The following is a 25,218-nucleotide window of genomic DNA, read 5'->3' as shown; positions in this document are numbered from 1 at the left end:
CAATAGGTAGCACATAGTAGGGGCTCAATAAATATCGTACAATGAGTGAGTGAGCAGATTAATGTTTCTCCTGCCCTGGCTAAGACAAATGTTGGATCCGAAGCTAAAGACCAAGAAAAGAGAACTTCCTTGCTTCATCCGTGCCCCTTGTGCCGTCTGACTTCCCTCTGCTGTACTTCATCCATCCACCCAGCGCTCTGCGCTGACCCTGCCTCATTTTCCTGGTGCTCTGCTACCTGTTGGAGTTATAAAGATGAAAGGAATAAGGCACAAGCCCTCAAGGAGAACGCAACTTCCGTTCTAAGAGAGGACCCTGAGGAAAGGTGAGAAGAGAAGGGAACTGATACATCCCAAATGTGAAACATAGGACTAGCAGGGTTTCTGGGTAAGAAGGAATCCAAGAGAACAATGGAAAGTGAGGTGAATTGTGATTGGACAAAGGTAAACTGTCCATCATTGAAAAGATCAAGGAATGAGGAGGTCTAATATGTCCTGGATCCCAGGAGTCCAGGACCATGATCAAGACTGAGTTCCAAGCTGCAAGAAGCTAACATGTAGCAGGAGAAACGAAGCAGATGTACTGGTGATAGTGAGACAAAGAAGTGTGAAACCGGAGCCATAGGAAAAGTGCTGTCACCTGTGAGGCAGATCGAAAGGAGGAAGCATATTTTCTCTGGCTGGCTTCCATGTTGTCATATGGTACCTGCTATGTGTAAGATGCTAAATGGAAAACAAAGGCAATGAGCCTGGAGCCTGTCCTGCTAGATCTAAGTCTAGGGGAGATACAGCACGTTCCTCCGTAACCTGCCATATACTGAGGCTGGCTTCCGCGGCTCATACCAGCTCTTGAGAGCCAATTGTTAAATTTTCAGGAACTTTGCATGCCCATTTTTAAACGCAGCCTTTAAAAAAGATTGGGGCACCTGGGTGGTTCAGTTGGCTGAGCATCCAACTCTTGATTTTGACTCAGATCATGATCCCAGGGTCGTGGTATCGAGTCCTGAGTTGGGCTCCATGCTGAGCATGGAGCCTGCTCTAGATTCTCTCTCTGTCTCTCTGTCTCTGTCTCTGTCTCTCTCCTTCTGGCCCTTTCCCCCACCCACATGCTCTCTCTCTCTCTAATAAAATAAAATAAAATAAAATAAAATAGTATGTAAAGTTACAATGAAATAAGTTATCTTGAAGACAAAGGTAATAAATACTCAAAACACATCACTTCCTAAATCATTCTCTATGCTCTGGAGGCTTTCAGGTCTATTACCTCCACACGACTTTGTGCCAGTGCACGTATCTTCCCAACTCTGTGTTCAAGAACATCACGTGGGTAGCTTGACATTGCCATGTTAGGAGTATTTACACCATTTACACCACAGAGATTGGCAAGTGCTGCAAACCTAGACTTAGTTCAATGTTTTCATTTTCTTGTCTTAAGAAAATGATAAAGTGTTTCAAATGCAGATCAGACTTCAAAATGTGACATGTCTACAGTTACTGCATTGTGGATAGCACAAAAAATGGTGGAAATATTCCTCCAATATTCAAATTCATTATCAAATACAGCAAAGAAGGGAAAGCCTGGGGGAGGGGCGCCAGTTCCCTAGGAGATCACAGGCTTCATGGAGGGGAGGCCCAAGGCAGAGAAAATCAAGGGACCCGTGTCCTTGGAGGCCCTTGGCTTTACTTGCCCAGTTGGTCCCTAGGGAGAGAAGGGAGGCAGCTTTCTAATAGTAATGAGGCCACTGCCTGAGCCCGTTCCTGTGGCCTGTTTCCTGGGAACCAGGTGGAACACAGGCTCAGAGAACCACAAAAAGATGTATGAAGACAGGGTAAGCCCAGGAATCATCAAAGCCTCCAGAAATGGGAATATTCAACTTCTTTTCTGGCTCCAGAGTCCAGGCAGTACAGAACAAACTGTAGAGAAGGCAGGAAAGTCCCACTAGCAGAAAAAAATCAACAAGCCAGGGATTTCTGTAAAATGACTTTTTTTTTTAACTGGACTTGCAGGCTTGAAATTCAAACTTGATTATGAAGGGGGGATGGAATTAGGTACCACACTGCCCCCAAAATATCCCTTTGCATTTAAAAATCACATACTGCAGGCACACAGAGCTGGACAGCACTCTTTGCCATCAGTGTCTATTCAGATCCACAAGTTTTCACTGGACCAAGTTTTCTGAAAGGAACTGGGACCCTGACAGCCTCTCTACATCTTCCTTTCACACACACACACACACACACACACACACACACACACACACACACACTGCCCTCTACTACCATCTCCACTGAGCCCCCAAGATGGGACCAGACTGCAAAAAGGGCAACAGTTTCCTTCCCAGCCTGCAGTCAACCCCCAAAAAGGGTGGGGAGAGAGGTAGAAGAGCCTAAGGCCATGACCTGGTCCCAGCATCAGGCTTCTTTAAATTGTTAGGATTGCAGGGTCCTGGCCCAACGTGGCCCCAACATGAGCCATCTCCTGACTTCGCCATCCTGGCTGTGGGTGTATTTTGTGAGAAACGTGTACCCAGAGGTGAACTGAAATTGCTACCAGTCTTGGGATCCTTGGGACAGTCTATCTGAAGTTAACACAGGGAGGGAGGAGAGAAGGAGACAGAGTAGATACAGGGACATGCGAGGCCAGCAGTGCTGGGAATATGACCTTGAGGGAGAAAAGATGGCAGGGGAATTCTAAGTGGGAGGAGCTTATGCACAGCAGTGTCGTGGGGAGAGGGAAGCAGGGGTCTCTCTAGAAGCCACAACTGCATAGAAAACATAGGAAAACAGCAGGTAGGATATGAGGAGATGATTACAAGCGTCACCAGGGAAGCTCCAAAATATTGAGAGCAGGACCCCTGAAAAAGTCTGATTTCTGCCTGGACTGCACTTGAATTGGGGCACAAATGTACGACGATAGCCTTGGTCCCCACACACTGGTACAGTGGAGAGCATCACTTTTACATACAGGAAAAACAAAATAAAAGTCATGAGACATAAGAGAGGTTAAAAGGTAATAAATAAATACATGCTGATTAAAGGGTGAGTCAAGATTTATAAATAGGAAGAGAAGACCTGTGAATTAAGTTCGTAATAAAAGAGAATCACAAATACTTTACGAAGCTAAGGAAATACAGCAGAGTGGCAGGATGTGTGTGGGGTTGGGGAACCGGGTAACTAAGAAAAAATCCTGACAGAAAAAAAAAATTCCAGGAAGGAAATAGCTTATTGTTAGAAAATGATTTTCCACTCCTCATCTCCACCGTGTGAGTTAAAATAAAGTAAGACACGTAAAAGCGGACTATTTCCAAAGCAATCATCCTCAGACCTGTTTTGTAATACAGATAACCCAGCCGGTACCCAGCTATCTCAAGAAGGTTAGGGCTTGTAATTTAGGCTCTGCTGTCAGTGAATGGCACTTTCTGTTTACCCTGCACTTTCTACTGATTGCTCATAACGTGCAGAAACTTGAACCCTCACAGAAATGGCCATGCGGTCCCGCCAGTCTCCAGAGTCCAGCAGATGAGGAGCTGGAGAGGTCTTTTTTCCACTGACTGGCCACGCGTGGCTGCATGATTCATGGACAAGACCCACAGCCACATCCATATCTCCCAGCCATTAACTACCAAGAGGCGGATTCAGCCCAGAACCACTCACAGTATAGAAAATCCTCAGAGAGTGAGTCTGTTCAAATGATTAGAATAATCATGGGGCGCCTGGGTGGCGCAGTCGGTTAAGCGTCCGACTTCAGCCAGGTCACGATCTCGCGGTCCGTGAGTTCGAGCCCCGCGTCGGGCTCTGGGCTGATGGCTCAGAGCCTGGAGCCTGTTTCCGATTCTGTGTCTCCCTCTCTCTCTGCCCCTCCCCCGTTCATGCTCTGTCTCTCTCTGTCCCAAAAATAAATAAACGTTGGAAAAAAAACAAAAACAAAAAATTAGAATAATCAGAGTCGTTTTGATCTCATTCTGATTTCTCAGTTCACCTTTCAAATGCAGGCTGTTTTCGATGGCCCAAAGAGAACATTGTGAATGGTGCCTGAGATTTCTCCTAATGTTAACATCTGAATGAGAGGACCATATGTGATCTTACAGCGAAGGAAAACAAGATAAGGGAGAAGGGTAGGGATCACGGAAATGTCCCAAATGCCAGAAATTGCCATTGGTAAGCTTGGTAGCAAACCCCAGGTAAATTCTAGAATAGATAATTAAAGAGATGGTTTGCTCTTAGTAAAGAAAGAAGGTCCTGTCAGGAGCCAGCACGATTCCTAAGAGCAAGAAGCACCGAATTGGACACTCCCTTTTTTTTTTTTAATTTTTTTTTTTCCAACGTTTATTTATTTTTGGGACAGAGAGAGACAGAGCATGAACGGGGGAGGGGCAGAGAGAGAGGGAGACACAGAATCGGAAACAGGCTCCAGGCTCCGAGCCATCAGCCCAGAGCCTGACGCGGGGCTCGAACTCACGGACCGCGAGATCGTGACCTGGCTGAAGTCGGACGCTTAACCGACTGCGCCACCCAGGCGCCCCTGGACACTCCCTTTTGATGAGAGTGGTTACTGGGTTCCTAAGATGCCTCACAACTTCTAGCACACCATGCTTTGGGACAGGAAGCAGAGACACGGGCCTGGTAGACCCCCAGATAGGCTCAGTGATGGCACCGAGGATGGCAGCCAGCCCCTGTGGTCCTATCCTTGCAACCATTCATTCAACCCGACCAAAAATTCACTAACTCAGCATGCACCTTCAGAGCATGGATTTTATGCAGGGCACTCTTCCAGGCAAGGGATAGAAAGACTTTGTTCAACCTCTGTTTTCACAGGGTTTATAATTGAGTGGTGGCAAAAAACAAGTACACAAGTAACCACAATACAAGCCAGAGAAACAAAATCACAATAAGGAAAGTACCCAATGCCATGGGGGGGGGGGGAGGGGGGAGGGCGGGAGGGCAGATGGAGACAAAGGTCCCTTCTGGTTAGAAGATTAAAAAGCCTTTGCATGAGAGGTGGAATCTAAGGTAGAGGTTGAAGGGAGAGAGACGTGAGGGATGACAAAGAAAGAAAGGCATTTGCCCCAAATGGCGTGAGCAGAGGCACAGACTAGGAAAAGATTAAGCACAAGGCCAGTCTGGTTGCAGCAGGGAGACTAGAAAGTCAGCACCGTCGTGGTGTGTTCCTTTTGCTGGGAATTATCCAGGGCGCATCCTCGGTGGATGGACAATGGACTGGGTTCAGGAGTCACAGTCTGACATTTGAATCCTGCCCGGGACACCACCTTAGCCATGAAATTGAGCCACTTATGTGACTTCCCTAAACTCTAGTTACTTCACCTATAGAACAGATGTGACTGTAGTGCCCGCCTCAGATGGTCACTCTGGGAATTAAATGAGACGCTATGTAAAGTGGGGTCTGGCACGGTCCCTAAATGCAGTGAAAAAAGGCCAAAATTAAATGGGGAAGTCTCCCTTTGCAAGTTTGACCTGGCGAATTTTAGAGCAAGTAGAAGAGCAGAAAAACCTTTTTTTTTTTTTTTTAACGTTTATTTATTTTTGAGAGAGAGAGAGAGACAGAGTGCAAGCAGGGGAGGAGCAGAGAGAGAGGGAGACACAGAATCTGAAGCAGGCTCCAGGTTCTGAGCTGTCAGCAAGAGCCTGATGTGGGGCTCAAACCCCCAGTGGTGAGATCATGACCTGAGCAGAAGTCAGACACTTAACCGACTGAGCCACCCAGGTGCCTTGAAAAATCTGTCTTTCTAATGTCTGGTCCCAATCTAATTCAGCAGGGAGCACCAGGAGACTGAGCCCAGGTAGGCAATTGGCTGAATCAGAGACAAGGCAAAGCTCCCAACCGGGAGAAGAGGAGGGTGTGGCGGGCAGATTCTGCAGGATTAGGCAAGTGACTGGATATGGGGTCTGAAGAAGCCCAGGCAGGCATTACGTGACTCCAGGTTTCTAGCCTAGGTGACCAGCTGAGTGGTGGTTTTATCCAAACAAGCAGGAAAGTCAGGAGGGGGTTGTGGGGAGGAAACAAAGAAAATAGCATGGAATTCCAAAGAGGGAAGGCTTGGTGAAAGCCTGGAGTCAGCAGTTTGAAAGAAGCAAGGGCGGGGCGCCTGGGTGGCTCCAAGGGTTGAGCCTCCAACTTCCATTCAGGTCATGATCTTCTGGTTCGTGAGTTTGAGCCCTGCATCGGGCTCTGTGCTGACAGTTCAGGGCCTGGAGCCCGCTTCGGGTTCTGTGTCTCCCTCTCTCTGCCCCTCCCCCACTCATGCTGCGTCTCTCTGAAAAATAAATGAAAGAAAGAAAAGAAATATGTGCAGCCATCTGGAATTCTGGGGCAGGAGCAGGGAAGGGTAGGAGTAAACCCACAGAGACCACAGGGAATATGCTGCAGGTTTTTAGATGATGCTAAACTGGGAAAGTAGCTAACGTAAAGATGACCAAATTTCATGATTTAAGGCAGTCTTAAAAGACTAGAATTGTGGTTTGGAGCAAACAACAATAATGGCTAACTCATATATATATCAACCCATTTAACCTTTCTCATAGGGAAAATATTATTAACCTCATTTTAAAGATAAGGAAACTGAAAGAGGTTAAGTAACTAGACCAAGGTCACGCAGCTAGTAATGACAGGCCTGGGATTTGAACAGGAAGTCAGGTTTCAAGGTCCCTACACTGAAAGGAAGGAGAGGAGGGAGGGAGATAGAAAGGAGGAAGGTGGGAAGAAAGGAAGGAAGGAAGATAAGAAAAGGAAAAGAAAGGAGGGAGGGAGGAAACTGATCATTATGGAGGATTCACAGCGTGCCAGGCCCCAAATTTCACCTGTACTTAGCAAGCTAGGAGACCCAGAAGGAGGTAAGGTGATTAAAAGTACATCTAGTAGACAAAGAGAACAGTGTGGTGGAGACTGTACTCCAGGGCTGTGAGAGGCATCGAGGATGAGGCCAGAAGCTAAGTTTCCTCTGCTGACCCCTGCTTCAGTGTGAATTTCTTCCTATTCTGGTGCTGACGAGCAGCGATTTCCAACTTTCGGTCCAGTGGTTCCACGTTTCTAACTGTTCGCGAAAACCTCGGTCTCGGAGTCTGTCTTTTGGCTCCTCTGGGTATTGTGTGCGATACATGCGAGGTTCTGCACTGGTGGGTGGTTGTGTGTGGTTCGACGTGGAACCTGAATGGTTGGTGTCTGTGTGTGTGTGTGGTACCCACACAGTGAATGTGAGCCTGTGTGCGTGTGTGTGGAATGTGTAAGTGTGTCTGCATGGTGAGAGTGGTACGGCTGTATAGTTGGCTGAAGAACCAGCTGGGTCCACATGTGCATGTCCACGTGGCACAAACATGCTAGCATGAATCTGCTGTATAATTCTAGTGGAATTGGACCACAAACTGGATGGCTCACCACCCTGGGCAAAGGCAGACCCCCACCTCCACCCCGCCCCCACCACTCCCAGGAAGGATTAACGAAGGCACCAGAAGCAGAAGCAGAAAGAGCGGGACAGAGCAGAGGCCATAATACTGGGCCCACAAGGACCTCGGCGCCCCCTACAGGATAGAGTTGGAGCTACAGCTGGAATAGGAAGTTTCAAGGGGAAAGCGCTACCTTCTCTCAGGCTCAAACTTGTTCCCAGTCCTAACTAGGACTGTTGTTCCCAGTCCTAACTTGAATCTGGGATAGAGGTTGTCAGTAGGATAACACGGGTATTTTCCCATGTTATAATACAATATAATATAATATAATATAATATAATATAATATAATATAATATAATATATAATATTGTATATATAATATATATACATTATATGTATAGTATATATGTGTATACATACTACATATACATATATAATATTGTATATATAATAATAATACAATATAATATTAATAATATAATATAATAATATAATACAAATGGATTCCAGATAATTCTATAATAGTGTCCGCTGGTCCCTCTTTGTGGCTCCACCTCCTATCAAAGCCACAGCCGACTGTTGGCACTTCCATTTGTCACCTAGGCTTTGTATTTCTGCTTCACCCTTTCCCACCTGCTTCTCCTTTTCCCCCAAATGCTCACAGCTTGGAGATATCCCCCGGTAGTTCTTCCCGAGGCACAGGGTGGAAGGAGAGCGTGTTCTGGTGAGGGAGTGGAAGCAGGAGGCAGATCAGTTGAGTTCAGAGAAGGCAATGGGTCAGGGCTGAGTGGGCAAGCAGGCTGGAATTATCGTGCAGGAGAGTAATAAGACAGGTCTGGCCTGGAACCCAAACATTAGCCGGCAGAACGAAACGAGGGGTCTGAAGTCCAGGTTCAAACAGGAGGGAGAGTGGGCATCAGCTGATCTCCGGGAACTGGGAGGCTGAGCAAAGCAGTAAGCACACGGAGCCAGGGCACAGGGCCAAGGAAGGATCTCGATATAGCAGAGAATCAGTTTGGTAGGGACATTTATAGGAATCCTATTGAGCAGGATGAAACCCTCAGATAAAACTGGCTCAGTGTTTGCTGGTGGATTAAATGAAAACATCTGGCTGTAGTTAGATAGAAAATAGCCTTCATTCCCTCTGCCCCACTTGCCAAAAGTCCACATTTTGTGTTCTGGAGAGAATCAGTCTCCCAAGAGGATGGCTGGTCTGGTTTTTATACATGGGCTATATTTGGTACATATGAACCAAAAATATTGAGCCAAAGAAATTTAAAGGTAAGACTTGTCCTGGATGGCCCAGTTGGTTAAGCGTGGGACTTCACTTCAGGTTGTGATCTCACGGTTTGTGACTTCAAGCCCCAGGGCCCCACATCGGGCTTTCTGCTGTCAGTGTGGAGCCTGCCTCAGATCTGTCTCCCTCCCTCTGCCTCTCCCCCTCTTGCGCGCACTCTCTCTCCCTCTCTCTCACAAAAGTAAATAAACATTAAAAAAAAAAAAAAAAAAAAGGCAAGACTTGTCCTGTCAAATCTCCAGTCCCCATCACTTAGCTTTATGCTTAAATTTAGGAGTCATTCCTTCCCTGACAAGGGTTAGGTGGCATCCCTTGGATTTGCTTAGGACCTTTTAAAATATCAATATAGGGGTGCCTGGGTGGCTCAGTCGGTTGGGCATCTGACTTTGGCTCAGGTCATGATCTCATGGTTCGTAAGTTCCAGCCCTACATTGGGCTCTGTGCTGACAGCTCAGAGCCTGGAGCCTGCCGGATTCTGTGTCTCCCTCTCTCTCTGCCCCTCCCCTGCTCATGCTCGCTTGCTCTCTTTCTCTCTCTCTCTCTCAAAAATAAATGAATATTAAAAAAAAATTTTTTTAAGAGTCTGTAAAATATCAATATAGATGGGGAATTACATATTCATTATTTTAATTCTAACATATAAATACATTGGTTCAAATATAATAACATTAATATAACATATATATTAGAACATTTACCACTTTAACTGATGTTCCCTTCTAGGGCAAAGACAAAGCCTTTTTATTGCTATGTTCTCAAGTGCCCAGCACAGACCCCGAAAGTTGTCCAAAAATATTTAAGTCAACATCAAATCAGGAAAATTGATGTTTAAATATCTCTTTCTCTTTTGACATGTTCATGGAATCTCATATCTCAAACTGGAAATGACTATTCTACCTTCCCAGCCAGTGCAGGAATTATTTCTACCAACATTTTAGCAGAGAATCGTCAGCCTCCCCTGGATCCTTCTAGCCAGTTCTTTGCGGGACAACCTATTCTATTGTTGGGCAGCTCCAGTAGAACTTTCTTCTTTGTAGAGCCCCTACATCTGATTCCAAAGCAAAGTTTACCCAGTAGTAATACTTGTCTCTTTCCCACTCCCCCTCCTCGACCATATTCTTCCCCCCCCTTTTTTTCCAGGTTAGACCATTGCCATTGTGAATTTATTTCGTGAACCCTCATCCTCCAACTCATTGTCCTCTAGAGTCAATGAATGTGATTTATGTCCAGATCCTTTAAAATATGGTCCCCAAGACCAGCACAAGACAACGGAACTACAAAATATGGGGTAATACTATTACCCTCCTAACTCTGATATTCTTTTTTTTTTTTTTTTTTTTTTTTTTGAGCAGTTCCCTAAGTTGCGGAACCCAAGTTGCCCCACAGGGGCTCCCACCAGCACAGGACCCAGAGGGTGGCTATGGAACCCCTCTTCTTTTTTTTAATTTTTTTAATGTTTTTTTCATTTTTTTTTCAACGTTTATTTATTTTTGGGACAGAGAGAGACAGAGCATGAACGGGGGAGGGGCAGAGAGAGAGGGAGACACAGAATCAGAAACAGGCTCCAGGCTCTGAGCCATCAGCCCAGAGCCTGACGCGGGGCTCGAACTCCCGGACCACGAGATCGTGACCTCGCTGAAGTCGGACGCTTAACCGACTGCGCCACCCAGGCGCCCCTAACTCTAATATTCTTATGTGACTCCCTGAGGTTGCATTAAGCTTTCGACCTGCTCTGCAGCAGCTTTCTCTGTCACCGCTCATCATATCTCCAGACAGGAGTGCTCAGGGGCGTCCTTAATGCGACTCACCCCTCATGAGCCACCACATTGCTAAGTCTTATCACTTCTACCCCTAAGTATCTTCCTTGTCTGTTCCCACTGTTGTCCCCTTGGTTCAGGTTCTAATACGAAATACGGCACGATCTTTCTAGAATGCAGGCCCTATCCGGTATTCTCTGTTTGAAATGTCTCAATAGCTCTCCAGCCTCTCCGAGACAAAGTCTACATTTCTTCAGGGAGCTTAAAGGTCCCTTGGCAAGCTCCCCTTCTGCGATACCTGCAGGCTGACTTTTCACGTCCCTCCCCCCCCCCCCCACTCTTCCTGCTCACAGTTCCCTGAGGCACTTGGTTCCTTCCGGCTCTGAGGCCTTTGCTTTCTGTGCCTGACACTGTTCTAAACGCTCTCCACAAGTTAACTCACTTAATCCTCATCACCAGCCTCTGAAAGAGGGGATATGGTTCCCATTTTACAGATGGAGAGCTCAGGGGTCCAGCGTTTTGCCCGGAGTTGTGCAGTTAATAAATTGTAGAGCTGGAGGAGTCCCATAGCCTGAAATGCACTCCCTGTCTCTCTCCTTGGCAAACTTCTACCCATCTTTCAAGCCAGATCAAGCACTCGTTCTTCTGGGAAGTCTGCCTCCCCCCTGAACTTTACCATCAGATCTCACTTCTCATTCTGAGCTAATTGTCAGCTACACGGTTGTCAGCACCTCCACTGAGGATAAGCTTATGTCCTTTTCCTCACTGAGTCCCCAGGCCTATATTGTGTGCCAATGACTCTAATGAACCGAACGCTTTGATGAAGGCACTTATTAGTGAATAAATGAATTAACTATTTACCGGGTTCCTTTGTAGTTGTAATATGGCATCACGGCAATTTGCCAAATTGTCAACCTCTGGTAATCAATTTTCCTGTAATACATACAAAAATCTGGCCAAAGCCCAGTTGTAAACCAGCTGGTTCCTGGCAGCTTCATTATCCCAGGTTCATTTAAGAGCAACAGAGTTACGAAGCACCCTGGGATCACCTAAAAGTGCGCAGCAGCAGGACGTTTTGAAATTACTAACGCCACCATACCGTTTGCCCCGAAAGCGTCCTTTGTGTCTTTTAGGAAGAGAACGAACGAGTAACGGAATCCGTGCGGAGGAGACACGGTAGAGCTGACTTGTCGCATGTGTGGTCAGATGGGCCGTGGGCAGAGAGAAGAGCAGTGAACCCTGTGAAAAATAAACCTGAACCCTTTCCACAAGAAATATTTACCAGGAGAAAACCAGCGCCGAAAACCAGGCAAGCACGCAAAGCCCGAAGGAGAAGCGAAATGGGAAAGCACTGGCCTCGCTGACCTACCTCTGCAAACACCCCGGGAGCTGCTATCATACGATATTGATTGCATGTTCTTAGTTACTGCATTCTCAGTGCTCTGGCGGCTAGAGCCTCACGTGACCGCTGGGGGAGACACTGCCCTTCGGGGCTTACCTAGGCTCACGACCTAGAGCACCTTTCGTATGCAAATCAACAAAGCCAAGGCCCACTCCCCCAACGACCTCAATTCTCAAGCTTTCACACTGCAAGCCTCTGTCTCTACCCTAATCAACCCAGGGGCCAGGTACAGACAATTTAGGACGGCCCCTACGCCCCAGAGCCCGCGGAGATCTTTCAGGCCAGCCAATCCGGAACTTGTTTAACCCGATTCCTCTGCTCCCGGCAAAACCGTAGTGCCGGCGTCTGCCAGGCTTCCCTCTCACTCCGGCCTCCCGACAGGCTCTGGAGCGTCCCTACTGGTCCAGTGTGGGGAGCCATGCCTCCTGCCTCTAGGGGTCTGTGAGTGTAAAAACTTCTTCCTTCACGACAGCATTTTGTGTCCGTGTGCCTTACCATCCCTGATTAAAGCAAATTTCAGGGATGCCTGGGTGGCTCGGTCGGTTAAGCGTCCAACTTCATTCAGTTCAGGTCGTGGTTTGTGAGATCCAGCCCCACATGGGGCTCTGTGCTGACAGCGTGGAGCCTGCCTGGGTTTCTTTCTCCCTTTCTCTCTGTCCCTCCCCTACCTGTGCTCACTCTGTCTCTCTCTCTCAATAAATAAATAAACTTTAAAAAAAAAAAGGAGGGGGAAACAAAGTGAATTTAAATGACTTACACAAGGTCACACAAAAAATTAGTGGCAGAACTGGGACTTAAACACAAGTTTGGGGGCTAGTACCAAATGCTGAACGTTTCCCCTCAAAATCTGTGGGTGACCATGCAAAGTTATAAATATGCTCCCCTGTGAGCCTCAGTTACCTTGCCCATAAAATGGGGGCCATGGAATACTATCTTTTGGATAAAAGTAATCATGTCTGTGAAAGCGCTTTGTGAAATGTGAATATGACTCAAATCAATGTATTATACCGTCACAAAGTTTTTCCCAGTCCTCGGGGCTAGCAACACCTGAGTAAAGCTTTGTCCTTTCTTGGCTGCCCAAGGTGTGAACACAGCACTGCTTCCCTAAATGGAGCACGAAGTGGATCTTTTCTTCCCATTTCGGACAGATGTAGCACATGACTGGCCTGACACACAGGCTCACATCTGCAGTCAGAACCTGACTTCCCAATACAGCGTGGTCTCACCTTATGAGGCCTAGCGAATCCCAAGCATAAACGGTGTGACTCTGATGAGCGCTGTAACCTTTGCATGATTATAAATGTGACACAGGGATGAGAGGCATCCTTCTGTTAGGCTTTGGATTCCAGGAAGCAGCTACTGTGGTCTGGCCAGAAGCAAGTTGATGGAACAGAAGGAACGGTCACCTCCCAACAGTTGAGATGGGAGCTTCACGGCACTGAAAGACCTGGTCACAGTAACGAGCGCTCCCCTCCATGGTGAATGTCTCCATCTGGCATCGTATAAGGCACTTTGCCTATGTTATCTTGTTTACACACCATCTAACAGGTAAGAAAACTGAAGCACAGAGAGATTCAGACCCTTAGTAAGTGGCAAGTCCATTAGACTCCAGGACCAAGCTCTAAACAGGATTTCTCAAACTTTTAATGTGCATAGGAGACACCCGGAGATGTTGTTAAAATGCAGATTTTGATTCAGTAGGTCTGTGGTAGAGCCCGAGATTCTGAATTTCTAGCAAGCTCCCAAGCGATACAGATGCTGCCGGTCTGAGGACCATACGTTACGAAGCGAGGCTCTAAATCATTATGTGTCTCGAAAAATGCATCTTGCGTCTCATCATAAAAAACACTCATGGCTCTTCTCCTTTTAAGCACTTCCCTGGAGCCTTCTCCCTTGGCCAGAGCTTGGTGACAGGAGATGCCCTCTCCATCTATTAAATGTTACAATTTAGCTCCGTGAACAATTTCTTCTTCCATTTGTTTGGTCCACAAAACTTTAGTGAGTGCCTGCTAGGAGCCAGCCACCGTGGTGGGTACCGAGGATACCAGGATAAATAACGTAAGGTCCTGGCCTCCAAGAGACTGGTAATGGAGACAGGCCATCCTGACAATCTCTGGGGCTTCCGGGAAGGAGCACGCAGCACCCAGATGCAGAATTCCAAATCCAACCATGGCTGCTTTAGCTCCAGTGCCACCTTCACCACGACACGGGTACATGTCAGCCCCATGCATGGCATTCTCTCGACATAGAGACAATTTTATGGTGGCTCATCCTGTCCATATTCTGCGGTGAGAATACAATTCACCTACCTTGGGGCAGCACACATAAAAAATTATGCCATTTTTTGTCGGGACAAAAGCATGTCGAATGTTTCTTTGGCAGTTTTCACCCCCAAAATAAGCCTAAGACAAAACTTGGAGTTTTTCTTCTTCTTCTTTTTTTTTTTTTAAAGTTTATTTATTTGGGGCGCCCAGGTGGCTGAGTTGGTTAAGCGTCTGACTTCAGCTCATATCATGATCTTTCAGTTTGTGAGTTCAAGCCCTGCATCCAGCTCTCCGCTGTCAGTGTGGAGCCTGCCTTGAATCCTCTGACTCCCTCTCTATCTCTCTGCCCCCTCCCCTACTTATGGGCAGGAGCGCACTCACGCGTGTGCTCTCTCTCAAAACAAATAAATATTTTAAAAATTACATTAATTTACGTATTTTGAGAGGGAGATGGGAGGGAGGGGCAGAGAGAGAGAGAGAGAGAGAAAGAGAGAGAGAATCCCAAGCAGGCTTTCTGCTGTCAGCACAGTGCCCAACTTGGGGCTCGAACTCACAAACCGTGAGATCATGACCTGAGCTGAAGTTAGAGGCTTAACTGACTGAGCCACCCAGGTGCCTCTAGATTTACTTACTGTTATTTAATCATAGACTAAGACACACATTTCAGCGAGCAAGAAATCTTTTATGACATCAGATGGCTCCCAGCTGTTCCCCATATAGTGAATAAACACCCACAGAAAACTCCTTTTCTCTAGCAAATGCCATTCCTTTGCCCCCATTCTTATGGCATGGCTGGTAAGGGGAGAGAGAGAGAGACGGAGGCGGCAGAAAGTGAGGAGAGAAAGAAGCTTCGTACTCCTGTAGGCAGCCAGCATCACTTGACGGCCAGCGTCCAGAATAGTGTTTGGTTTCATTCCAGTGAAATCCTGGCACCTTTACTTTGCTTGTTACTCATAAGGTCATTTAAGGTCATTAAACCTATCTCCACCCAGATGCAGATAAGATTCTAAACAGTCAGGAACACAGGAAGCCAGCTAAGATAATAGATAAGGGGAGAAAAAGAAGGGCTAATCTCTGGAGCAGTTATGTTCCAGGAGCCTTTTATAGCTGTAATTCTTCGGTGAACTGCAACGTGGTGAAGCATCACAAAGCCCTGGAATTGAACTTCACGTTGAAGGATACTTCAAGGGACTGTTGGAGTCCAGCTCTCTCAATTTATGAATGAGACAGATTCATTTGCAAAGTCAAGGTCTGGCGACCGGTTAATAAAAGAGAATTTGAAGTTTGGTCTGCTGAATTGCAATTCAGTGATCTTCCTTATTGTTGCCTGAGTACATGTCCTCAATCACTCAATTCACGATACTCTGGTCTTCCTCCAGGAGTACAATTTTGCCCTCATCAGGAACCATCTATCTCATTCATAATTTTGTTCATTCAGCCATGTTGCAAATATCTGTCCAGAGCCCAGTGTGTGCCAGGAGCATAAGGAGAGCCTAACAGTCTAGTCTTCGAGGTAACCCCCACCAGGCAGCTTCAGTCCCTCCCCTTAGTAGTGCTCTCTGGACCTAGCCTTCCCCGTCAGAAAGGACCGCTTCCCTCCCTATGAGCGATGCCCTGTTTTCACAGTTAAAATATCCTTATTAACGGTGACAGGAGAGAAAATCAAAACATGACGGAACAAGAGACTTAGCCTGTGGTGGATATTGCCCCCAGAGAAAGTGACGTGCTTTGGGGATTGAGTCAAGGAGCTCCCAGGCTGTGATGAGGACTGAATTACAAGGATCCGTAGGGTGTGTTTCTGAAATCCACCCCACAGAACTGCAGTTGAAGAGGGCCTCTATTTTTCTCAATACTGTAAATGCTCCCTGTCCAGAGAGGGTGCTGGCTCACATCAAGTCTCTAAAGGCTGTAGTCACTAGTCCTCTGAATGGGTCCCTGAAAACCTGCAGCTCTTGAGACAGCGGAGAGTGTTAGCAACAACAAGGTACGACTCTGGCAATGAAGTTATGTAACCAGCAAGGCAAAAAGTAAACAAACAGAAACCCTGGCAGCTCAGAAAGTTTTTTTCTTTTTCTTTCTCAAGGGAGGCTTAATCTGACCTAAGTCTAAGAAGATTTGTCTCAAATTGACACAGCAGGGCTTCAATAGTTTGTTATTTTAAAATGTGATATACTCATTTTCATTCCTCATTGGCTTCTGAGTTCTTGTCTCAATTTGGAATTACTGGGATGTCCGAGAGCCTACTGGCAGAGAGGCTTTCCCGACACCCCTGTTGTTGTGTTTTCAAAGAGGAGCAAAGGAAAAGCAACCAGTATCGTCAGCAATGATTCCATGTGAATAAGGAAATCCAAATGTGAGTCCCCATTTCCTTTGGAAACATGAATCAGTGTTCCTGACTTTGAAAATAGATTTCTGTAGCAACTTGTTTATTTTATAAAGATTTTTATTCAGGAGGAAGAAAGGGGAGAGAGAATGTTAAATTAATTTTACATGTTCTAATCAAAGCACTGTCAGTGGACCAGATTTTTCAAAATACCTCTCATGTGCAGGGTACACAGCAGATCTAGAATACATTATCTTTAATATAAAAAGCAAAATCAGGGGGACAAAATTTAAAAATTGTTTTATGTTTATTTTTGAGAGAGAGAGACAGAGTGCAAGCAGGGGAGGAGCAGAGAGTGGGGGAGACACAGAATCCGAAGCAGGATCCAGGCTCTGAGCTGTCAACACAGAGCCTGATGCAGGGTTCGAACCCATGAACCGCAAGATCATGACCTGAACTGAAGTCAGATGCTTAACCCACTAAGCCACCCAGGTGCCCCAGGGTGATAAAATTTTAAGTGGGGGGGAAGATTATTTAGACCACCATGAACTACATAGTAACTATAACTTCTCACTCCATGTTTTCTAAGATGCATTTGGAGAAGTAGCTATTGAAGTCACACAGAAATCTACCATGATTCTTTAGTCCACTTTGGAACTAAGGTTAAATGTTAATTTTTCAAAATAACTGGGTTTTGTTAAGGAATATAGAATGAGGGATAATAAGACAAAATATTTTTTTAAAAAGATGAACCCACTAGGGGTGCCTAGCTGGCTCAATCAACAGAGCATATGACTCTTGATCTCAGGGTTGTGGGTTGGATCCCCATGTTGAGTGTAGAGATTACATAAAAATTAAATCTTTTAAAAAAAATCCTGAGGTGTCTGGGAGGCTCAGTCAGTTAAGTACCTGACTCTTGATTTTGGCTCAGGTCATGATCTCATCTGCACTGGGCATGGAGCCTACTTTGAAATTCTTTCTCTCTCTTCCTCTGCCCCTCTCCACCACTTGCTCTCTCTCTCTCTCTCTCTCTCTCTCTAAGAAAGTTTTTTTCCTTCAAAAACAATGAACCCCCCCAAAATAAATAAAATACAAAAATAATAAATTTTAAAAAAGAACCCAAGAAAGAACAAAGAAATACACTTACCCACGCAATATCTCGTCTGCTTGCTGCCCAAGATGGCAGTGGGCCAAAGGGGGCCATAGAGAAGGAAGAACCACAGAGATGTGCAGAATGACGCTAATGGTCTCCACCACACTCTTCCTCTCTTTTACAGTTTCCCCCTTGTTCCTAACAAAGCCTTCCATAGGAGAGGGAATGATTCTGAAGTATCTCAAAGTAAGTTTGTAAGTTGGGACTGAAAAGAAATATACCATTGATTCTTCAAATGGGTGCTTGAGAAAGTTCATTATTTGAGGGCCTATGGGCTATCCGAGCTTGAACATTTCCCTTGTCATTAGAAGTCTCCTGGATTTAACTAAGTATTCTGTCTTTATCCTTTGGCACACACTGTGCACTAATGACAGGGGTACTTGACACAAAATCCCATAAAATATTATGCTTTAGTAACTTCCTAGTTAAAATTTTATTTTCTTTACTGAGGCCAAGGTACAGTTTTGCCATTTAGTTGTGGAAAGACTACATTTTAAAAAATACCAGGGGTGGGGGTGCCTGGGTGGCTCAGTTCGTTGAGCGTCTGACTTCGGCTCAGGTCATGATCTCACACTCCATGAATTCGAGCCCCGCGTCAGGCTCTGTGCTAATAGCTCAGAGCCTGGAGCCTGCTTCAGATTCTGTGTCTCCCTCTCTCTCTGCCCCTCCCCTGCTCATGCTATGTCTCTCTGTGTCTCAGAAAAGTAAATAAAAACATTAAAAAAAATTTTAAATACCAGGGGCAATTTTTTAACATAATAAACCCACAACTTATGGCAGATTTGCAAAGGCATCAAATCACGAGGCAGATAGTGATTCTTGTGATGACATAAGAGCAGGTAGTTATCTCCCCGGAGGTATCCCGAGGTATGGAAATGCCTTCCAAGAAAAAAATGTCCCTAAGATACAGATACTTGTAATAGAGTTTCTAACATGCATAACGATGAAAGCTTGCTTGCATGTTTAAAAAAAGTAAAACCAAGCAACCAAAAGGCAGTTCATGGGCATTTTCTTTCACGTAACTACTTTTTAAATTCTTCTTGCTCTGCTATTTTATCATTAAATATGATTTAAAAAAAATAGAAACCCCTCTGTAAACAAAATTCTTTTTTCACTCAGCACTGTCCTCCTTGTCATATGCTTTTACCCCCTTGAATATGTACAGGAGTATACATATATACATGTGTGCGTGTACTTCATACTCAGATGGCCTGGGGAAGTATAGGAATTGGGAATAACCTATGAATTACTGACAGCATGTGTGCATGTATATATGTGTGTCTATAGATGTATAATGTATGTATACACACCTGTCTGGAAGAGATTCCTCCATGATGTGAGGCAAATTGAAACTAGCTTTTAAATCACTTTTGGGGGCACCTGGATGGCTCATTGGGTTAAGTGTCCGACTCTTGTTTCGGCCGAGGTCATGGTCTCACGATTTCGAGAGTTTGAGCCCCAAGTCAGGCTCTGCGCTGGCAGGGTGGAGCCTGCTTGAGATTCTCTGTCTCCCTGTCTCCCTGCCCCTCCCCCGACCTGTGCTGTCTCTGTCTGTCTCAAAACAAAATAAAAATTAAAATAAATAAAATAGTCATTTCTGCCCTGTCCCTTGGAGTCTATCATTTGCACTGGGTATTTGTAAAAGATTCATGAGATTATTAACCTCCCTTTGTCATATAAAATACATGATTTAATTCTTTCAGCCCACGTTCATATACCTCATCCTTCCTAGGCAATTTTTTTTTTAGGATTTTATTTTTAAGTAATCGCGGCAGCCAACATGGGGCTGGACCCCACAACCCCAAGGTCAAGAATCACATGCTCCACCCACTGAGCCAGCCGGGCGCCCCATCCTAGGTAATCCTTGACACTTTCACAAACACTCAGTCTTTACAGAGTTAACAGCCAACTGTATGCAGCTGCTTCGGCACAGTGAGGGGAAAAGCGACATTTTACTTCCACCCCGAGCAAAGCCATTATATTTACCTTCTACTTTGAAGATAGTAAAGTGTGGTCGGCAATGGAAAGAACCCAACGCGTTACCTGCGCAGTTCATCCACAGACCCTGGTAAACCCAAGTGGCGGTTATCACCGATGATGCTCGGGTGGTCACTTTCCATTCATTGGACGCGGTGGCCGCGACAAGAGCTCCAAACCCTCCGACGCCAAACACCAGAGCTGAGATCTGCGCCCTGGACATGTCGCTCTGTCTTCTCCAGTGACACAGTCCAGACAGAACGCTTTGGTGGGCTAGGCATGCAGCGGGTGACTAGCGCTCGGACAGGTGTTATGGCAGGTTAACGCGGGTAGGGAACAGCATTTCATGCTCGGATGGCCTGCGGAAGGACCGGAATTCAGGATAGAGTCTGGTTCACCGATGGCATTTTAAAGATAGCTTGAGATGATCTTTCTAATTTCCTACACGGAGATTTACTAAAAAATTTTAGATGGATTTTAAAGGTTTTGATTTCGCAGGTATTTTTTTCCTGGCACCATAGTTAATGCTTAATTTTCTGTTAGCCTGAAGCTTAACGAACCATGCACCGAGCAGATATTACAAAGTACAAATTATACAGTAACAGTTAAGGCTTATTTGACCAATTGCTTTAGTCTCGCATGCTTCTGAATCTTTATAGAAATGGAATCATATGGCAGGTATTCTTCGGTAACTTTTTCACACAACGTTATGTTCGTGAGATTCATCTATGTTCAAGAATGTAGTTGGCGGAAATATAGTACTTCATTAAGTGAATATACTACAATTTATTTATCCATGTTCCTGGAGATGAACATTTGTGTTGTTTCTTCCTCACCCCCACCCCCTCCCCCTCAATAACAGTGGGAACAGCTGTAAATATTCTCATGCATTTCTTTTTGTGCACCTGCTGCAAGAGCTTCTCCAGGGTAATCTTAGAAACAGAACTGCTAGGAAGCAGGAAATAAGTAGGAACTAATCTTCAACCTTATTGACAATACTAAGTTGCTGTACTGAGTAGTTCTAGTTGTTTACCATCCTACAACCAGTGGGTGAATCCTCATTGGCTCACTTCATGACATGTGGCATTGGGGTGTTTCAGAATTGCTGGGTTTTGTTTGGTTTTTTGGGGGGAGGGAGTGGGGGCTTGGCCACTCTGATGAGTGTAAAGCTCCCCCATTATGATGACTAATTTGTATTTCCTGATTACTAATGAAGCTGAGCATATTTTCACATATTTATTGGTTCATTGTGTTTTTGTCTACAGACATTTGTAGCTTTTGCTCATTTTATCTGTTGACTTGCTTGACTTGTTATAATTTATTTTTAGTTCTATATACATCCTGGATAGCAATCATTTGTTGATTATTTACATTGTAAATATCTTCTCCCAGTTTGTGGTTTGTCTTTATTCAGGTATTTGATAAAGACTCTTGATTTTAGCATGCTTAAATTTACCAAGCTTTTACTAAATGATTTGTGCTTTGAGATCTTGATTAAGAAGTCTCCCTCAGGGGCATCTGGGTGTCTCAGTTGGTTAAGCTTCCGACTCTCCGTGAGCTCAAGCCCCCCATCAGGCTCTGTGCTGACACTCTGAGCCTGCTTGGGAGTCTCCCTCTGTCCCACTCTCTGCCCCTGTCCAGTTCACAACTCTCTCTCAAAATAAATTTTTTAAAAACTTTAAAAAAATATTAAAAAAAAAAAAGAAATCTCCCTCAGAGATAGTAAATACATTACCTTTTAATCCTATTTCAAAGTTTTAGCTTTTACATTTAAGTTCTTAAATCATCTAGAACTGATTTTTCAGGGCAGCTGGGTGGCTCAGTTGATTAAGTATCTGACTCTTGATCTCAGCTCAGGTCTTGATCTCAGGGTTGTGAATTCGAGCCCCTTGTTGGGCTCTGTGCTGGACATGAAACCTACTTAAAAAAAAATGGGGCACCTGGGTAGCTCAGTCAGTTGAGTTCCTGCTACTGATTTCAGCTCAGGTAATGATCTCACAGTTTTGTGAGTTCAAGCCCCATGTGGGGCTCTGTGCTGCCTGCTTGGAATTCAGTCTTTCCCTCTCTTTCTCTCTCTCTCTCTCTCTCTCTCTCTCTCTCTCTGCTCCTCCCCCACTTGAGCTGTCTCTGTCTCTCTCAAAAAAAGTAATTAAGCTTAAACTGGAATTTATTTTTCTGTTTTATGATTTGGGATCTATTTCATTTTTCAACATGGAAACCAAATTTTTCTGTCCCTACTAAATGGCCTCTGGTTTCCCTATTGATTTGCAATGTCACTTCTGTCATATCAGATGTAAATATTTACATGGTCTGTTTATGGACTCTCGTAATCTGTTACATTTATCTGCTTGTCTGTTCCTGCACCCATATAATACTGGCTTAATTACTCTAATTTATAAATATTTCTTGAGATCTTGTTGATGTCTCTTATTTTTTGCTCTTGTTATCAAGAGTATCTGAGACTTTTTTTTTAGCTCTTTGCTGTTCCTTACATATTTTAGAATAGACTTATGAAGTTATACATATATACATACCTACTGGGATGTTTATTGGAGGAAAGTAAATAACTTTATAAAGTTGAGCCTTCCAATGAGTATTGTATATCTCTTCATTTAACCCTTCTTTAATGTCTTTCATAAAGTTGAATATTTTAATTAAATCTTGTTACATTTTTTGCCTGATTTATTTTTTTTAAGATTTTCTTTCTTTCTTTTTTAAATGTTTATTTTTGAGAGAGAGAGAGAGCACAAGCATGGGAGGGGCAGAGAGAGAGGGAGACACAGAATCTGAAGCAGGCTCCAGGCTCCAAGCTGTCAGCACAGAGCCTGATGCAGGGCGCGAACCCATGAAGTAAGAGATCATGACCTGAGCCGAAGTCGGACGCTTAACCAACTGAGCCATCCAGGCGCCCCAAGATTTTATTTTTACGTAATTTCTACACCTAACATGGAGCTCAAACCTACAACCCTGAGATCAAGAGCCACATGCTCCATTGATTGAACCAGCCAGGTACCCCATGCTAGATTTATTCTTAAACTTAAGACTCATTCTAGCATCTTTTTGTCTAACATATTTTATCCGATTTCCTTCTTGTATATACAGTGTTAGGGGTACCAACCCCCACGCAGTCAAAAACCCACATATAACTTTTGATCCCCCAAAACTTACCTACTGTTGACCAGAAGCCTTACTCATAAACAGTTGATTAATACATATTTTATATACTATATGTATCATGTTCTGTATTCTTATAATAAAGTAAGCTAGAGAAAAGAAAATGTTATTAGTAAAATCATGAGGAAGAGAAAATACATTTACAATACTGTACTCTATTTATCAAAAAAATCCACATGTAAGCAGACGTGCTTGGTTCAAACCCTTATTCAAAGGTTTTTGAACATTTCGTTTTTCTTCTTTTTTGCATTTTTTAAAGTTTTTTCCCACATTTCAATTTTTCCACTTATTAAATTAGAAGTTGCACATTATTTGGGTTGTTTAATAGTTACTCTAGAAATTTTAATGCATATTTAACTTAATAAATAAAATTGATCATTGTCTTTATTCTCCTTATGAATAATATAAGTACCTTAAGATGTTTTAACATTAATATAACTCCTCTTCTGGCCTATGTTATTACTTTATTTCTATGTCATTTGATTTTTTTAGTCCCATGAATTAGAGTTTTATCTCCCCAGATGTTAGCCCGCACTTGCCATTATTACTACATACTGTCATTTTTCTTTTTTTGCTCACTATTCCATTTTGCCTCTCAAACCTTCCTTGTAAGTTTATTATTTTTCTTCTTCCTAAGGTCTATCCTTGTGAAGTTTCTCTAGTGAGGGACTGTTGGTAGTTACCTGTCTTAGTTTTTGTTTGCCAGATAATAATATATTTCTTCTGTGCTTGCTTTTGGTAGATAATTTTTTGGGGGGTATACGGTTATAAGTTGACAATTGTTTCCACTCGTCACTTTGAAGATATAATTCTACTTCCATCTGACTTCCAGTGTTGTAGAGAAATCAAGAACTAGATTTATCATTTCTTTATAGATTAGTCCGTGCTTTGTGTTTGACTGATTTTAAGATTCTCTTTGGTTTTGGCAGTTTCGATTTGACTTTCTAAGTATGGATTATTTTTGGTAATCTCCTTTGGGATTTACTGAACTTCTTGAATCTAATCATTCATATCTGTCATCAATTCTGGAAAACTCTTAGTCCCTTCCCTCTAGAGATGTTACCTCTTCCCTATTCTTTCTTTATCTCCTTCTAGAACTCTGATAAGATCTATTTTTTTGTTCTGTTTGTCCTGTTTCTTAACTTCTTTTTAATATTTTTAACCACTTTATCTCTCCATGCTGTATACTAGGTTTTTAAAAGATATATGTACTAATTTATTAATTTTCTCTTCAGCTGTGTGTAATCTGCTAGTATTCATCCAGAGGTTCTAATTTCTAATACTATACTTTAAAAAAAAAATGTCTAGAGTTTCTGTGTTATCCTTTTCTGTATCTTCCTATTTCTTGTTTTCTAATCTCTTGTTCTTTAGTCATAATTCAAGTGCCCTATTTTGTTTTTTAAGTATTAAAGATACTTAATTTATATTCTATATCTCATTACTCTCATATCTGTAGTTTTTGCCAATTGGATTGATTTTTTTTTTTTTTTTTTACTGACCCTCTCATAGTGGTTTGCTAAAACATGTGCTTTGTCATATATCTGGGTATAAAAAAAATTCTTTGCATTGTTTACTATGAAATTAGTATTATATTTTAAGGTAAACAAAAGAATTTATACTGCTTGGTAAACTATTTGCTCATAAATTTAAAAGTTTTCTTTATGTCAATTAACGTAAAGTAATGGACCAATAAACCTATGAAAGACGCTTTCTTTAAACAAAACAAACAAAAAACACATGTGCTTTGTGATTTGGTATTGTAAGCTCGTGTTCCTGGCAACTTTCTCATGAAAATGTTTTGAGGCCTGAGTTGGACATTTGTTCTCCCAGATAGAATTTATATTTGCTTCTTCCTGTTTTTTAGGTGAGCTATCAACCCAGGACTATTTTTTTTAATGTTTATTTATTTTTGAGAGAGAGAGAGAGGCAGAGAGAGAATCCCAAGCAGGCTCCACGCTGTCAGTGTTGACCCACAAACCAGGAGATCATGACCTGAGCTAAAATCAAGAGTCAAAAGCTTAACTGACTGAGCCACCCAGGTGTCCTGTGAGTACAGATATTTAATTAATTTAAAAAAATTTTTTAAATGTTTATTTTAGAGAGAGAGAAAGAGACAGAGCAGGAACAGGGGACAGGCAGAGAGAAAGGGAGACAAAATCAGAAGCCGGCTCCAGGCTCTGAGCTGTCAGCACAGAGCCCAGCATGGTGCTAGAACCCACGGACCTCGAGATCATGACCTGAGTCTAAGTTGGCCGCCCAAGGACTGAGCCACCCAGGCGCCCCAGGCGCCCCAGACTGCTTTACACTAAATTATCATCTTTTACTAGCCATTCAAAGCGTGAATTCTAGTGCCACACCCAAGTGAGTGTCAACTTGTGGTTAGGAATTCTCAGGTAACTTCCTTTTGTCCCCATCCTCAAATGCAAGGTTGAGACAGGACATTCCTTTACCATCACCCAGGGGACAGTGATGGC

At 43.8% G+C, this 25,218-nt stretch overlaps 1 protein-coding gene across 2 annotated transcripts in view; it reads right to left on the bottom strand.

Moving 5' to 3' along the window:
* CLDN10 (claudin 10) overlaps positions 1-19,793 on the bottom strand; it is a 113,759-nt gene extending 93,966 nt beyond the window's left edge. The window contains exon 1 of one of the 2 annotated variants that reach the window (XM_047083777.1): positions 19,580-19,793. In XM_047083777.1, the coding sequence (XP_046939733.1) occupies positions 19,580-19,793 (214 nt within the window). The remainder of the gene's footprint in view (positions 1-19,579) is intronic. The other variant, XM_047083861.1, reaches the window with a different exon arrangement.
* Between the last annotated feature and the right edge of the window lie 5,425 nt (positions 19,794-25,218).

The sequence above is a fragment of the Lynx rufus genome, unplaced genomic scaffold (assembly GCF_022079265.1).
Source record: "Lynx rufus isolate CCGP_SWC_20201006 ecotype Redwood Valley unplaced genomic scaffold, mLynRuf1.p SCAF_1, whole genome shotgun sequence".
NCBI lineage: Eukaryota > Metazoa > Chordata > Mammalia > Carnivora > Felidae > Lynx > Lynx rufus.
Note: the sequence above shows the minus strand (reverse complement) of the source record. Positions and strands in the feature narration are given on the sequence as shown.